General features: G+C 40.8%; 1 protein-coding gene across 3 annotated transcripts; it reads right to left on the minus strand.

Moving 5' to 3' along the window:
• Positions 1 to 287: 287 nt before the first annotated feature.
• LOC119719874 (zinc finger protein Pegasus-like) lies at positions 288 to 13,229 on the minus strand. 3 transcript variants are annotated; one of them, XM_038189361.1, is made up of 3 exons: positions 12,998 to 13,229; positions 7,849 to 8,033; positions 288 to 5,127 (listed from the first exon to the last, which is right to left on the minus strand). In XM_038189361.1, exons 2-3 carry the CDS (start codon positions 8,027 to 8,029, stop codon positions 3,437 to 3,439), a joined length of 1,872 nt encoding a protein of 623 aa, XP_038045289.1. In that variant the 5' UTR covers positions 8,030 to 8,033; positions 12,998 to 13,229; the 3' UTR covers positions 288 to 3,436. The 3 variants fall into 3 exon arrangements, with proteins under 3 accessions (XP_038045289.1, XP_038045282.1, XP_038045279.1); XM_038189354.1 differs by having other exon boundaries at positions 7,849 to 8,065; XM_038189351.1 differs by lacking the exon at positions 12,998 to 13,229 and adding an exon at positions 12,121 to 12,357.
• Positions 13,230 to 13,619: the final 390 nt, after the last annotated feature.

Below are 13,619 nucleotides of genomic sequence, written 5' to 3' on the forward strand. Positions count from 1 at the left end.
TTGGGGGAATTTACAAAATGTGACCCCATCTTCACTTTTAGACAATAACATATGGTCAACAAAAAAGGAGCCCAAAACTGACACCATCTTCATCAAACTTTCAATTTTGCTTTGCATCATTAAGTTCACCAGTGCTTACTGTGCTTTGTTGCAGTCATGATCCAGGTGGTTGTCTTGTAAAATACAGCCAACGTGGTTGAAAAATGTGTAACTGATGGAAATTTGATGAGAATCTGTATCATTCAGAGTGATGAACTAATGAGAATACATACTTCACAGGATACGGCTATGTGCTTAATCTATGGGAGAGTGTTATTTTACAGGGACAAAGGGAAACACAAAGCATTGTCCTCCAGAGTATAGTAAAACACAACTGTATAAAACAAGTGTAGACACATCTGTACATGTACAATGTACATGTGCCAAGACCTACCGGTACAGGTTGTTACTTACTATATATCTGATTAAAAGCGCACTTTTAAGGCAAAAAATTCCCAAAAGTGCATTTCATTTTGAAATGGAGGTGTAAAAAGTCATTATACTATGTGCACTGTCAAACTTGAAAGGATTGGGATTTTTACACTTCCATCACTTGCACTTGTGACCAGAGTGATAAGAGTTTCTCTGACAAAATAAAAGATTCTGACTGGACATGTTTTTGTGATCTGAGATTTTGGATGCTTTCACATCATTGCACATCCGGGTTTCTGACTACAGCAGTGCATTAGTCATCCACAGAGAAATTTGGAAGGGCCAAGTACATTACGACTGAAAAAATAACAAGCAGAACAATCTTTTGAAGGATGTTCTGGGTGAATAAACTTGGAGTAATATATACATGTACTGTTTGGAACAAGCTTAACTTCAAATTCTGATTGATATCAGGTTCGGGGTGAAAAAAAAGAAAGATTTCAATTTGGAACATGCAAACTTTGGCATTAAGTCTTCTCCTTTTTTTATATTTTTTTTTTTTCAAGATAACATGGAAATCTTTAATGGATGAGTTTGAAAGAAATATCTCAAATCTCCCCAAATCAGGTTCTCAAAATAAAATTCAATATACTACCTTGTACTACCTTCAAAATTAGAATCTTAATCCAAGGAAGTATGCCTGCTTATCTATGACCATGTACAATGTAAATCCTCAGGAGAATGTAAGATAACGTGTTATTTCAAAATGTCAGATGTCAAAAGTATTGTGCGGTTGGTGTAAAAAAAAAAAAAAATTCCCAACGTTCTTGAATTCTTTGTGCATATCCAACGGAAAAATGTCTGCAAAGTTGGCAACGTTTGCCAAAGTGGAAGGAACTGCTGGACATATTAACATGTTAGAAAACAAAATTGGCAAAAAAAATTAAAACAAACGACTCATTAAGGTCTGCCAAGGATAAATTATGAAGTGCACAATGTTGCAACAACCAAAAAATGCAGTTGTACAGAAAAAGGTTTAAAAAACATGTCATCAATATCAACTGCCATAATTTTTTAAGGACAGGTAACAGACTGTGTTTTGAGTTTACAAACTGCCCTGGAATCCAGCAAAGTGGAAGTTTTGAATGAAGTAAGGAAATTGCCAAAATGAGGATAACTCACTCACGATGCCTGGCCACCAGAGACCAATCTTCAGAGTCATGCTTTAGCAGTGGATTTTTTGTAATCAGTTAAGTATGTTGCGAGGAACGAAGAAATCGCTGGCGACGTTGTTTTTTTTTCTTTCAGGAAATGGGTGTTTGACCTGGGAAAGTAAGGTATTCCATCATAGCCTACAATGTAGATGTATACTGGTGATGCCTGGATGAATCAGATTTTATCAATACTCTGTTATGGGAGAGGGGAGGGGCACACATGTACATTGTACATGTACATGGTGAAACCTTTTTAGGTAACCACATGCAAAACCACATGTGGTTTGTATTCAATTCTGGAGGGGGGAGCAATTGCCAATACGTTAAGTTGTTCATGAAGATGTACATGTATGTATGTATACATCTGTGTCGCAGAACTTTACAAAGGAACATGTTGAATTGTCTGTGGAAACAAGGGTACGTGCCAATGGCAAAGACAACACGATAAAAGTTGCCGTCTGTTTTTACAAACTGAACTTAAGAATTTCTGTTTATGGGACTTCTGTGTAAATAAGAATCCCTGAAGGAAGGGTCATTGAAGGACATGTTTTACAGGGTCTTACACTAACATGCAATGTCCCGATACCAGACTTTTTTCCTTTTGAACTGTTCATAATTCGGTTCAAATCAGTCAGGTTGAATAGGACTTTACTAGCAGTTTTTTAAAATCGTTGACATGTTAATTAAAAGATAATTTACTTGTAAGTTTAATTTAACTCATGCCAGAACTACGGTACATGTACATGTACACTGTATCGAATCGGTTGAGGAAGTTTGTCTGAAGCTACTCCTGGCTAGTAAGTAGGGATGCTTTTAATGATGGGCTTTAATTTAAAGGGCCCATGCAATGTAATTTTCTAACGCCATCCTTGAAAATACAACTTTATGTCCCATTTAACCTTCATTTTGAAGGGTATTTTGGTGCCTTTCTGTTATTGATGCTAATTCAAATTTGGCACAAAAGGTGACTAGAATTTGGGTATTTTGCTGTCATAAAATTTCTTTTCTTTGATGATTCATTGTCGAGTACGGTAAGTACATGGCAGAAAGCCAATGAGCAAACCTTTCTCAATGAGCAAATGAATCACTGAATGTTTTCGATGAGCAAATTTGGGGTTCACAATTTGAACAGAAAACCCCTAAACTGAACAGTGTCTTCCTGAAATGACATCACAGCAACAGCGCCCTCAATTGTCCGGAAAAGTATGGAAAATGGTAAATGTTTCAAGAAGTGCACTTTTCAATAAAATTAACCAAAAAGGGATCCATGTCAAATAGTTTCATACATTTGAGTAGAAAGTTGCACAAAATGTGTTCCTAAGAAAAATTCATCGCATGGACCTTAGTTTAAGCCTTGCTCATGAACAGTGCAATGTGACGACCAAGTGCTGATGAAATGAACCAAGAAGTCTTGTACACATGATTTAAGAATAATTTGAAGAATTTCAGAAGGTTCCTAGTAAAAATCCAAAGCGGGTTAGAATTTGGGTCGCAAATTTACAGCCTACATGTACTATGTGTACTGAACGTGTCTAGGTACATGTAGCTTTTCCTATCAGTCACGTCAGTGGTTAGGTTTTACACCAATGATTCTATTGCATGAGTTTGTGCAAGTTATACCAAACCTACAGCAAATTACGTACTTAATTGATAAACAGCTGTATACGGATTCATATTCTCATGATGAATAAAAATGTAGATTTTCTGCTTTTAAATTATTTAATCTCTTACGTGTTAAACAGTAAAATATATTCCCAGTATTTTTAAATTTGAATATTTTTCTTTCAAATAGATACCTGTTGATTTCAACATTAATACTGGCTTGCCCGCCCAGAGGGGCTTTTGCTATGCAAGCCTCTGGCTATATGCGAGGTGAACTCATACCTATCTTGGCACTGGAAGGCGCAGATGTTACACTGTAGAGGATTGCGGAGGTCGTGGCAGCCCATGTGGATGGCGTACATGATGTTGTCTGGGAAGATGATGTGACAGAACTCGCATCTCCAGACGTCATCCTGTGTGCTGTTGTCACGGCAGATGACCGGGGTGGGCTGGCTTCCCCACACCCCCGCCATCAGCTCCGAGGACGGCTGAGATTCCAAACTGGAGGATCCAGTATGACTTAGGCACCTTCGTTTGTGGGGCGAGTCGTCCGGCCTCCCGTGCATGCCCCCGATCATCAGCAAGGGCGTGCCTTGAGGGCTCGGCGTACGGCTTGACCGCTGAGGCGACACAGCAGATGCCTTGGGGAGGAGAAAACCTGGAGACTCAAAACTGGACGAACTTTTACCCGACTCGTAGGATTCATAGGATTTGGGTGCAGATCCCGAGGTGGACCTGCTCTCTCGTAGAGGGGAGCGCCTAGTTGCAGATTCCTTACCGTTCTGGTGTAGAGAAACTATGTGAGAGATGACTGGGAGGTTAGCTGAACCTCCCCTACCTTGGGGTATACACTGCCTCTGACTTGGACTATTGTCATCCCTGGAAGGGGAGTGTTCATAACTCTCCTCCCTTCGTTGGTGATTAGGCGACACGGTTATTGTTGGAACTTTAACCAAGGATAGTGGCACAGTTCCCGTACAGGGAACCTCTGCTGAGATACTGGGCATGCTTACCAGTCCGGAGGGGGGCATGGATCGCCCCGATTGCACTGATTCAAAGCTAGTTTCTCTCTCCAGGGAAGAAGCGCTTTCCATGGAGCTAGCTGAAGCTGATGATCCGCCCATCTGCAGCCGACGCTGGACGTGTATTTGTGGGACGCGCACGGATGCCGTGATCATGTCACGGTGCCTTTGGCTCTGAAGGTGATTGTTGTAATCCTCTGCACTGACACACTCATACTTACAGGTCGGACACGTGAAGGAGCTAGGCTCAGTCGTAGGTGGGCAAGACACAGTGGCATGTTTCATCTTCTTGTGGTTTTCATAGGCGAGAAGTGAAGGGAAGCCGTAGTCGCACTGTTCGCAACGGTGGACAGTCTGGTGGCTCTTGAGGTGGGTTAGCACCCTCTTCTGGCTGGGAAATGAGTTACCACAGATCGGGCACTTGTACACATAGTGCTTGCTCTGGCCCGGATCGTGTCGCGTCCTCATGTGAAGCTGCAGGTGGTCCTTGCGTGACGACCGGTACTCACAGAACGGGCACTGGAAAGGACGGTGACCACTGTGCAGGTTCATATGCCGTCGTAGACTCTGCTTTTTGGAGAAGGTGCGCTTGCAAAGACGGCATATAAAATCCCTGAATTCCCTATCCTGGCCTTGTTCCTCGCTGCCGGCAAATTCGGTTTCCGTGCTGCTGGTGAAGCCGTAGCCAGAACCCGCCGAGTCCTCTCTCTGTACTTGGGAAGCATAGGCCATGTGACTCTCTGGCTGCATGGGGCTATCGCCCTGTGCCTGTATGTTGAGTGGTCCATCATGACATCCAAGGCTGATGTCACCCTGGTCATCACTCATGGTGGGCGATTCGTCTCCGTTGACACCCAACTCATCTTCCCTCTCTGGATCTGAAATTCGTTTTAACAACAATTACATTTCAGCCACAGAAGAAATAAAAAAAGATTGCGTTTCAAAATGATCAATTTCCATTTCAGGAAATAATATATTCTATTTCAACTGTAAAACTCTGCAAGAAAATGCATCATCGTGTGTCATGAAGTGGATTTTCACTGAACAAAGGTTTCTGTCAAATAATTTTTTCCAGAATTGAAATGAAAAACAGCTCAAAACTGTACATTGATATGCTTGAAATTGAACCTGTTTATAGACATTAATTATTGAATCGTTAGTGTTTTGTTTCTCTTTCTGTGCAAGGTTTTTCCCAAAAGCTGAATATATTTCACAACTACATTCCGTTCTGTTTGACGAAAATAGAAAAGAAACATACATGTACATGTACATTGTACTTGAAACACAACTAGTTGATAGTTACATGTACTCTTACATCCTACAGGAAAAGAATGATTGTCATTCTCATTGATGTAAGTGTTAAAATAATATTCTAGCTGTGTGACAAGACGTTGTTAAACTTAAAGCCCGAGTCCATCATTTGCAGCTATCCAAAAAAGTAACTGGCGTAATTATTGTTGAAAAACATACTGGTTGAAACTTGAAAGATAGTAAGGGGACTAAACTCCCTGTGAAATTATCCTTTCTGGCAAGCTCTCATTTTGAAGAAATCAACGAAAGAAGGCATTTCCAACGGTGCGTCTTAAGAAGCACCGTAGGAAAATTTAAATTAGTAGTTCGTTTTGTTATTCGGCGCAGCGCGTGCCAGCATTGGCACAACGCACAGGCGCGCGCGGTTGTTATAATTCGTCGGATCAGTGCGCGACATCGCGTAAAGCTGCAATTCAAAACAATTCGAAACATGATTCAGCAACTTTTGATTTGAAATTGAGATCATAGAATGCTGTTTTTTCTCGGAATATAAAGCTGAAGCTGAGCTGAAACTTCATCAGGTTAGTTGTTCAGTATCCTTCATTAGATTTTGAACACTTTTGTTGCTTCAAACGAACAAAATGCACTAATTACAAATGATGGACTATAGCTTTAAGCACAACACAATACCACCAAGGGAAAAGGTAGGAAGTCTCCAATCTGGTTCGTGGGGGAAAAAAACCACCTAATTATTCACATGTCATCAACAGAATGAACTAGACAAGAACAGAACTAAACAACGGGTTTCAGGAAATAGGCCTACATCTCCGTGCCCAGAGGAACTCCCAGGAGGTCACTTTAGAATGACGTCTGAGCAACCAGATAGTATGGTCTGAGAACTTGGGATTGTAATTATGAGTAGAAAACTGCGTACTTGGATAAAGCGCATGCTGAAAATGTTGGAAAAGTATTTACTAATTTGCTAAAGGCTGAACATGCTGAAAGGACTCAAACTCTATGACATCTGAGTCCCGTGTGTTTTGTACACGTCGTCAGGCTGGGGCCTTCGGGGTTGGGAACCCACTTGTCCTCTGTTTTTCAGATTTCTTTGTTGAATGCAGAAACAAACTCACACACACAATAAAAAAATAATAATAAAAAAATCAACTTTTTAACAAATCTTTTATGTCAGTCATCTCCGTATGAATGTTTTTTTTTGTGTATAATTATATAATTTTATTAAGGCTACTTATTGTTGTCAATATTTTAACAGTTGGTTTTACTTAATGTTTGTAATTTTTAATTTACACTGTAAATTCGTATGCAATTTGGCCTTTGGGCCACGATTTGTGAATAAATAAACCGATCTATCTATCTATCTATCTATCTATCCTTACATGTACTTGAATTTACTGGATAAGCTACATGTACCGTAGGTGTTGACCTTGATTCCTTGTAAATGTTCACGGTACTCTTTTCTGTGTGCTTTACATTACTTAAGGAAAATCACTGAAGTAACAGAAATAAGAGGGGAAACTCCAAACTTCACAGGAGGTTATACAGTGTTTTTCAATTTTTAATGGCATAAGTGTGAAGTGAAAAACGAGGAAATCGGCTGATTCAAGGAAAGGTTACATGCCTGGAATAAGATTTCAAGTTTATGGCAAAATCTGTTTCAAAGTGGCGTTCCGGACTCACACCGATCCAAAATGTCAAGTCGACTGAAATTGAATTGAGTTTTAGACAGACTTTAAAATGTATCCATACATGTAAAGTACCTAAGACAGTTTACCCATACCTATTGGTCGAGAGCCCATCACGTGGGTGGTTTTAAACGGTTGATGAAACACCAACTGGTTTTAATCACACTTTATTCCTGCACCATTGCGTTCTGCGCATCATTATGCAGTACGCGCCGCGCACGCCATAAAAGGAGATTTTTAGCACTACGTACGTGAGGCACATACCAAAGACATGGCAAGAGGGGTGTTTCACAAAACATGAGGTAAAATTGTTGAACAAATGGAAAGGTTGATTGAAAGGTATGTATAATATGCAATAAATATGTGCTTGGCCGGTATTAAACAAGTACATATTGAAACCGCCAAGGGGCCTGGTCGCGGATCATGACCTGAGCCGAATCAGCATCCTGGCCCCTTGTTTTATTAAACTGGCGAAGCACATATTTATTCCCGTAATAACTTCCCTTCCACTAGACTCTGGAGTCATTTCAAACAACTGCAACAGTCAACCTTGCACGCTCTGTAGTCACAACTAAACTAATCTCCAGAATAATTTGTTTGACCGAGAATCTTGAATGCCAGTGTGAAACAAATGTAAGCATTTACCCCTGTCGCTATCTTCAGCATCGCTGATGACCGTGGTATCATCTGGAGGGCAGGAGGTGGAGGATGTTGCCTTACCGCTCTCCGAGGACGACTGTCTGGATGTTCCTTCCCCTGGCTCCTGCTTCACACGGACTGCCGAACACTCTTCAGACGAAGGCACCTCAGCAGCATCTCTTTGCATCTTTCTGTAAAGCAAGAAAGCCACTGTAAAGGCTCTCTGGTAGAAAAAAAATATATAATCACAGCACTTGAGATTACCCAACACTTTAAACTGTGAATAAGCATTGATGTAACATTTCAGTTATTGAACAAATAGTAATTACAAGTACCGCCGCACATCCTGGGAAAATACAGCCTGTCTAAAAAAAAATGGTACAATCGAAAACGATTTTTTTTTTCAATATTAAATCTCAACAAAAGTAAGTCGTTTTGAGCATCACATTAAAGAAAAAAGACCAGGCTTTCCAATACTTTTTGTTTCATCTCATTTGCTTTTGTCAATCCAGAGATAACTCCAGTTTACTGCGGAACACAAAAATCGAGTTTGTTTCTTTTGCCAAGTTGCAATCTTTTGTGAGCTTCAACAGTTCAAGACAGCATGGCACAGTACTCGAAACAACTCTGCCCATGCATAAAAGTGGCACAAAATCGATTTTGGTGTATCGCACTAAATTGATTATATCTCTGAATTGACAAAAGCAAATAAGATCAAACAAACACTATTGGAAAGCCCAGTATTTGTTCTTTAATATTATGCCAAGTAAGAATGACTTATTTTGAAATTTCATATTTAACCAATTTTTTTTCTGATTGTACCATTTTTTTTTAGACAGGCTGTATACGCAATGCATTTGGCTTTTCATTTTGCATGTGTTTACAATGATTTTTGCACACTTTGTGAAAATAAATACTACATGTAAATTATAATGTCACATGACATCTACATGTATTTGAGCAAACGACTGTAACACTTTGATGTTGTGTGTTGTAGAGATGGGATATGGGCCCACTGAGCAAGGGGTAATAAATTCTATGCGCATTATTAATAATTTCAAACCACATAACATTTTTTTGTAAAACAGACTATATTTTAAAGCAAAAACAGGGGAAATTGTCCACACGTTTCTTCCATGGGTGGCTGTAGGGCTCAGGATACAGAGGCTGTCTAGTATCTGAGCCCAATTTATGGGGTTAATAATCTCAGTCTGTTTTCTGGTAACCCCCTTCTTGGATTAATTTGATTGTGGTCACCTGATGTTTGGCTCGCTTTGGGACAAACACCTTCACTGTATCATGTGTCAGCTACGTTGTTGTATGCGAACATGTGTGTAAATTGTACATGTGCCTGAAGCACACGTTTGTGAATGTTTGCCCAAAAACAGTTCCTTTGTCTGCCAAAATGAACCCCAGGTGGTGGTCTCTGTGAGCGGATCCATGATGGTCAATTTCTAAAAATTCCCGACATGGGATTTAGGGTCCAGGAGTTGCCAGCGCATCTAGTGGCTAATGACCTGTGAACGTGTAAATGGGGTCAACGGAACTTTTTTCATTGCGCGCTCAATATTTTAGCACACGCTTAACAGCCGTAACCGAATCTCCCGTCTAGAGCTGATATGAATGTCTAGGTCTTTGGGGTTGCGAATTGATCTTGTGCAGACTCGACCCTAAACTGAAACTGATCCGACCCGAAGCCGGCTTTGGGTCGGTTTTTTCATCATTTCAGTTCAGTTCGGGTTCAGTTTTGCGTTTGCGATTGTTGGGTCGGGTCGGGTCGGATCAGTTAAGCATTCTTGTGAAAAACCTGAAATAAACCGAAATAAACCGAAATAAACCGGAAAAAAAACCTGAAACAGTTCAGAAATTCAAGCGGTGCAATATTATTGCAGAGTTACTGTGCCCGGTACGACCAACGTCAACCCACCGCATGCATGTGAATGTGGTTTGGGGTATATCATGTCTATCATGCACAGTCTATAAGGTGTAGGCCCACCAGTAGGTCACGTTATGAGTCTCCACCGTACTGTATACTGCGATTCTTTACTGAGAGGCAACAATTTTCACACCAGGTGTTCGTTTTTGGGGGGTCGGTTCAGTTTCAGGACGGTTTTTCTTTGGATTTTGTCGGGTCGAGTCAGATTTGGGAAGTTCGGATCAGCCTTGGTTCCTGTTGTCGCAGGATGACCAACAATGGCGGTATATCTATAATGTTTGGGGTCAGTTTGGCCTGGTCAACCCGACCCGATGCACAACATTATTGCGAATACGTGGGCATAAGACGTAGCTGTAGTACTGGAAACCTGTTGTGTGTTTTTTTTTCTGTCAAACAATATATTGAAATGAATCAGCATTGATGACTGAACTGTGGCTTTGGAAGCTCAGGAAAGTTGTAAATTTTGCACACAAAAAAAGGTGAACACGCTTATTGGGTAAGTGAACCCGCATGCCAAAAAATAGGCCGGATCATTCTGATTAAAAAAAACAAAAATTCTTTCAGTAACTTTGTGTACACAAGCAGGTATCACCGAAGCATGGAGAACTTTATACATGTAGTCCATTGAGTGACCATCAACTGAAGCTACATGTATTTAATTACATGTATGTCTTGTTGAGCTCTTCCTAAAGACGAAGTCTTTTTAATAGCATACCAAAAATTCACTGTTAAAAAAAATCTTTTTGAAAATTTTGAAAACAATTGCAACATTCTTACCTGTTTTACTTCAAACCATAAAAAGGCTGAAAAAAAAAAAGGTTTATAGTGACCCAACCTACATGTACCCCGGTATAATGTACATGTAGGCCTACATGTACCGGTACGTGGATTTCTTTTTGTGGTCAAATTGCCGATATCCAACCTTTAATTGCCACATTTGGCCAAAAGATTAAAGTCACCGCAATTTTATAATGTGGAAAAAGTGTACGTACATGTATAAGTATGTAAACACCGGCAATAGTGGACTATTTAGGCAGTTTTCTCCAACCTTGAAAATTAAAGGTCCGTGCTCCGTCAAAAAGCGGAGGTGGGGGGGGGGCCTACATGCTAGGGGGCGCTATTGGCAGACATACATTCCCTTATAAATGCTAGGGGGCGCTATTTGCAGATGAACATGTAATATGTACCTACGCCGATATCAGCTTTTAGGCCATTTCTAATAGTTACCGGTAAGTAGGCCTACACTGGCTCAGCGTCATTTTTTTTTAATACATCAGTGACCAGGGACTCTGAGGCAGTTTTTGCAGGGTATTTTTGCAGGTTGGAGAACACTGAATAGGGGGTCAAGGATTGCTGGTGTTTCCAAAAATAGATGTATGTGCGTGTGTTCACGAGTTGCTCATATGCAAAATAGGCTGCTACGGTTGATCACCTGTAAAGCGGACTATCCTCCACAAAGTGGGGACTTGCCCATAAACACAGGTAACATGCCCTCGAAGTGGGGGGTTTCCCAAAAGTCTTCTTAAAGAGAATGCATCAATGAACACAAGAATCGGTGGAAAGAATGCAGTATCCTTATTTCACTTTTTATGCCTCAGCGACAAGATCGATTTGCGTAAACGCGACGTTACAGCTTTGAGGTCATCGCTTCTTTCATTCAAAATGGCTGCCATCAACAGACATTTTGCGTGTGCATATGGGCTCCAGAAAGATGCCTAAGTTTCTCGAAAAAATGGATATTAGGAGAACAGCTGAGACATCATAGAATACTACCATATATGTATGAAGAAAATTTGCGTATTTTTTTGACAAACTCCTCAGTGGTGGGAAGAACCTGGCTTGTGGCCAGAGATACAGCGCAGCAATACCGCAGCCACACTAGTGGGGCAACCGCATAGCGGGCTATCCTCTGCAAAGATGAATTAAGGACTTGCCCCTGAATCGGGTGACACACCCTCGAAGAAGGCACTCTCCAAAAGTTTTCTGAAAGAGAATGCATCAATGAACACAAAAATCGATAGAAAAAAAATGCAGTATCCTTGATACAAAAAAAAAAGAGGTGGCCTCCAAAAAGGAAGCGGGTGGGGATGCTCAACATGGTTTTTTTTTTTATTTGCCTCTATCCTTTTTAAATTCTAGACACAAACCCTAGGTCATTAAACAGCTGACTGGTACTTAATGTTAATTACTATTTTACTAGGTTTATCTGACATTGTCCCCTCAATTCACTCTGAATGTGAAGAAGTGGAATTTTGAATATATACATGCAGGCTAAATAATAAAATATAAATTCCCCTTCCGACCGATTTGGGAAAAACTTCCATACTGGATCACCAACTTACCTGCCACCAAACACATCCATTTTCACCCCTCCTTGTGATTTCACCCAAGAGGAATCCAGGAAGCCTCGGCAATGCGGAAAAAAATTTAGGAAAAATGTGTTTTTAGAGCACATTTTGGATGCACACGTCGTGCAGTTGAAGCAGCGGGTCAAAACTTTGAAGTGATTGAAGTGTCTGGAAGACAGCAGTGCGTTATACGCATGACATCGACAACCATGACAATGCATGAGCCGGCCAATGATAGTGCAATACGTCATAATGAATATTTATTTTCTCATGAATATTTAGTTTATTTCAATGGATACTTCAAATACGTCCAAAGATTGATTATTGCAACAGCGATCGTGCGTGGCCTAGCGGTTAAGAGTCTCGTGTATCAAGCAAGAGTCGAGGTTCCAATCTCGATGAAGTAAGTGACTGATTAATAAATCAGAATAAAGGAAAGGAGAGGGTGAGAGTAGAGGAGGGAAAAGTGGAGGAAATAGCCATAAAAGATGCAACTTTTGGCATTTGAAAATTAATTGAAAAAAGTGGTGATCCAGTACGGAAATTTTGTTTCAATACTGAGTGCTGAAATCCTAAAAACCAATGTTGACTGGCCTAATAAAAAAAGAATTTTGGACCGAGATTGAGAAACAAATTTTCCATTGGTCAAAAAATATCCACACCCTCCCCCCCCCCCCCCCCCCACCTATACTATGTGCACGACCACAAAAGTAGCGTCGAGATCAGATGGGTCTAACTGTTACTTGTGTTACATTGTTTCCCACACAAAAAATTAACCTGAAAGAATCAGTTTCACTTTCAGCGCATCAATGATCAAACCAATGTTGTTTATTGTGGCGAATGAACTACGGTCGTCTACGCATTACGTTACCTTGTTCTTATCTTGTTGTAACTGGTCGATTTTTGCTCTCTCCCGCCTAATCAGCCCTTTCTCTTCTGGCGGTAGAAATTGGATTTAATTGGGCTGCAAAGCCGCATGCTGACTCGAAGGAAAACCGACAAAAACTAAGGTGGCATCTGCAGTCTGTCTGTCCAATTTCTGTCGCCATTTTTTTCGTTCAGCTCACCGAAATGTCAAAAGGCAAACTCTGTTGTGTTATTGGGTCAGTGAACAGCGCCCTCAATAACACCTCCTGTAAGAACTTCACTCGCTATTTATAATTAAATAAAATTAAAGGAGGTCTCCTTTTGAAAAACGCGTTTACATTGAAAAGATTTGGGATGGGCCCTAACAAGGCTTCAGGTTTCCATTATAGTTAACTCCCACTGCACTCGGCACTCGTTTTCTTTTCCCTGCACAATATCTTTCGGGGGCCGGGGTACGGGGAGTTCGCTCGTCCCCCCCCCCCCCCCGGCGCGGCCCCGCCCTGCAAACAGGTGTCGTGAGTGTCGGGGAGGGGGGGGGGGTGTCCATGTTCAACGGTTGTTGACAATTGGAGGGGGAAAATCGTTACAAAGAATTCTCATTAGAAATAAACTCTCAACAAATGTTA

Source organism: Patiria miniata, unplaced genomic scaffold (genome assembly GCF_015706575.1).
Source record: "Patiria miniata isolate m_02_andy unplaced genomic scaffold, ASM1570657v1 HiC_scaffold_13, whole genome shotgun sequence".
In the NCBI taxonomy this organism is placed as follows: domain Eukaryota; kingdom Metazoa; phylum Echinodermata; class Asteroidea; order Valvatida; family Asterinidae; genus Patiria; species Patiria miniata.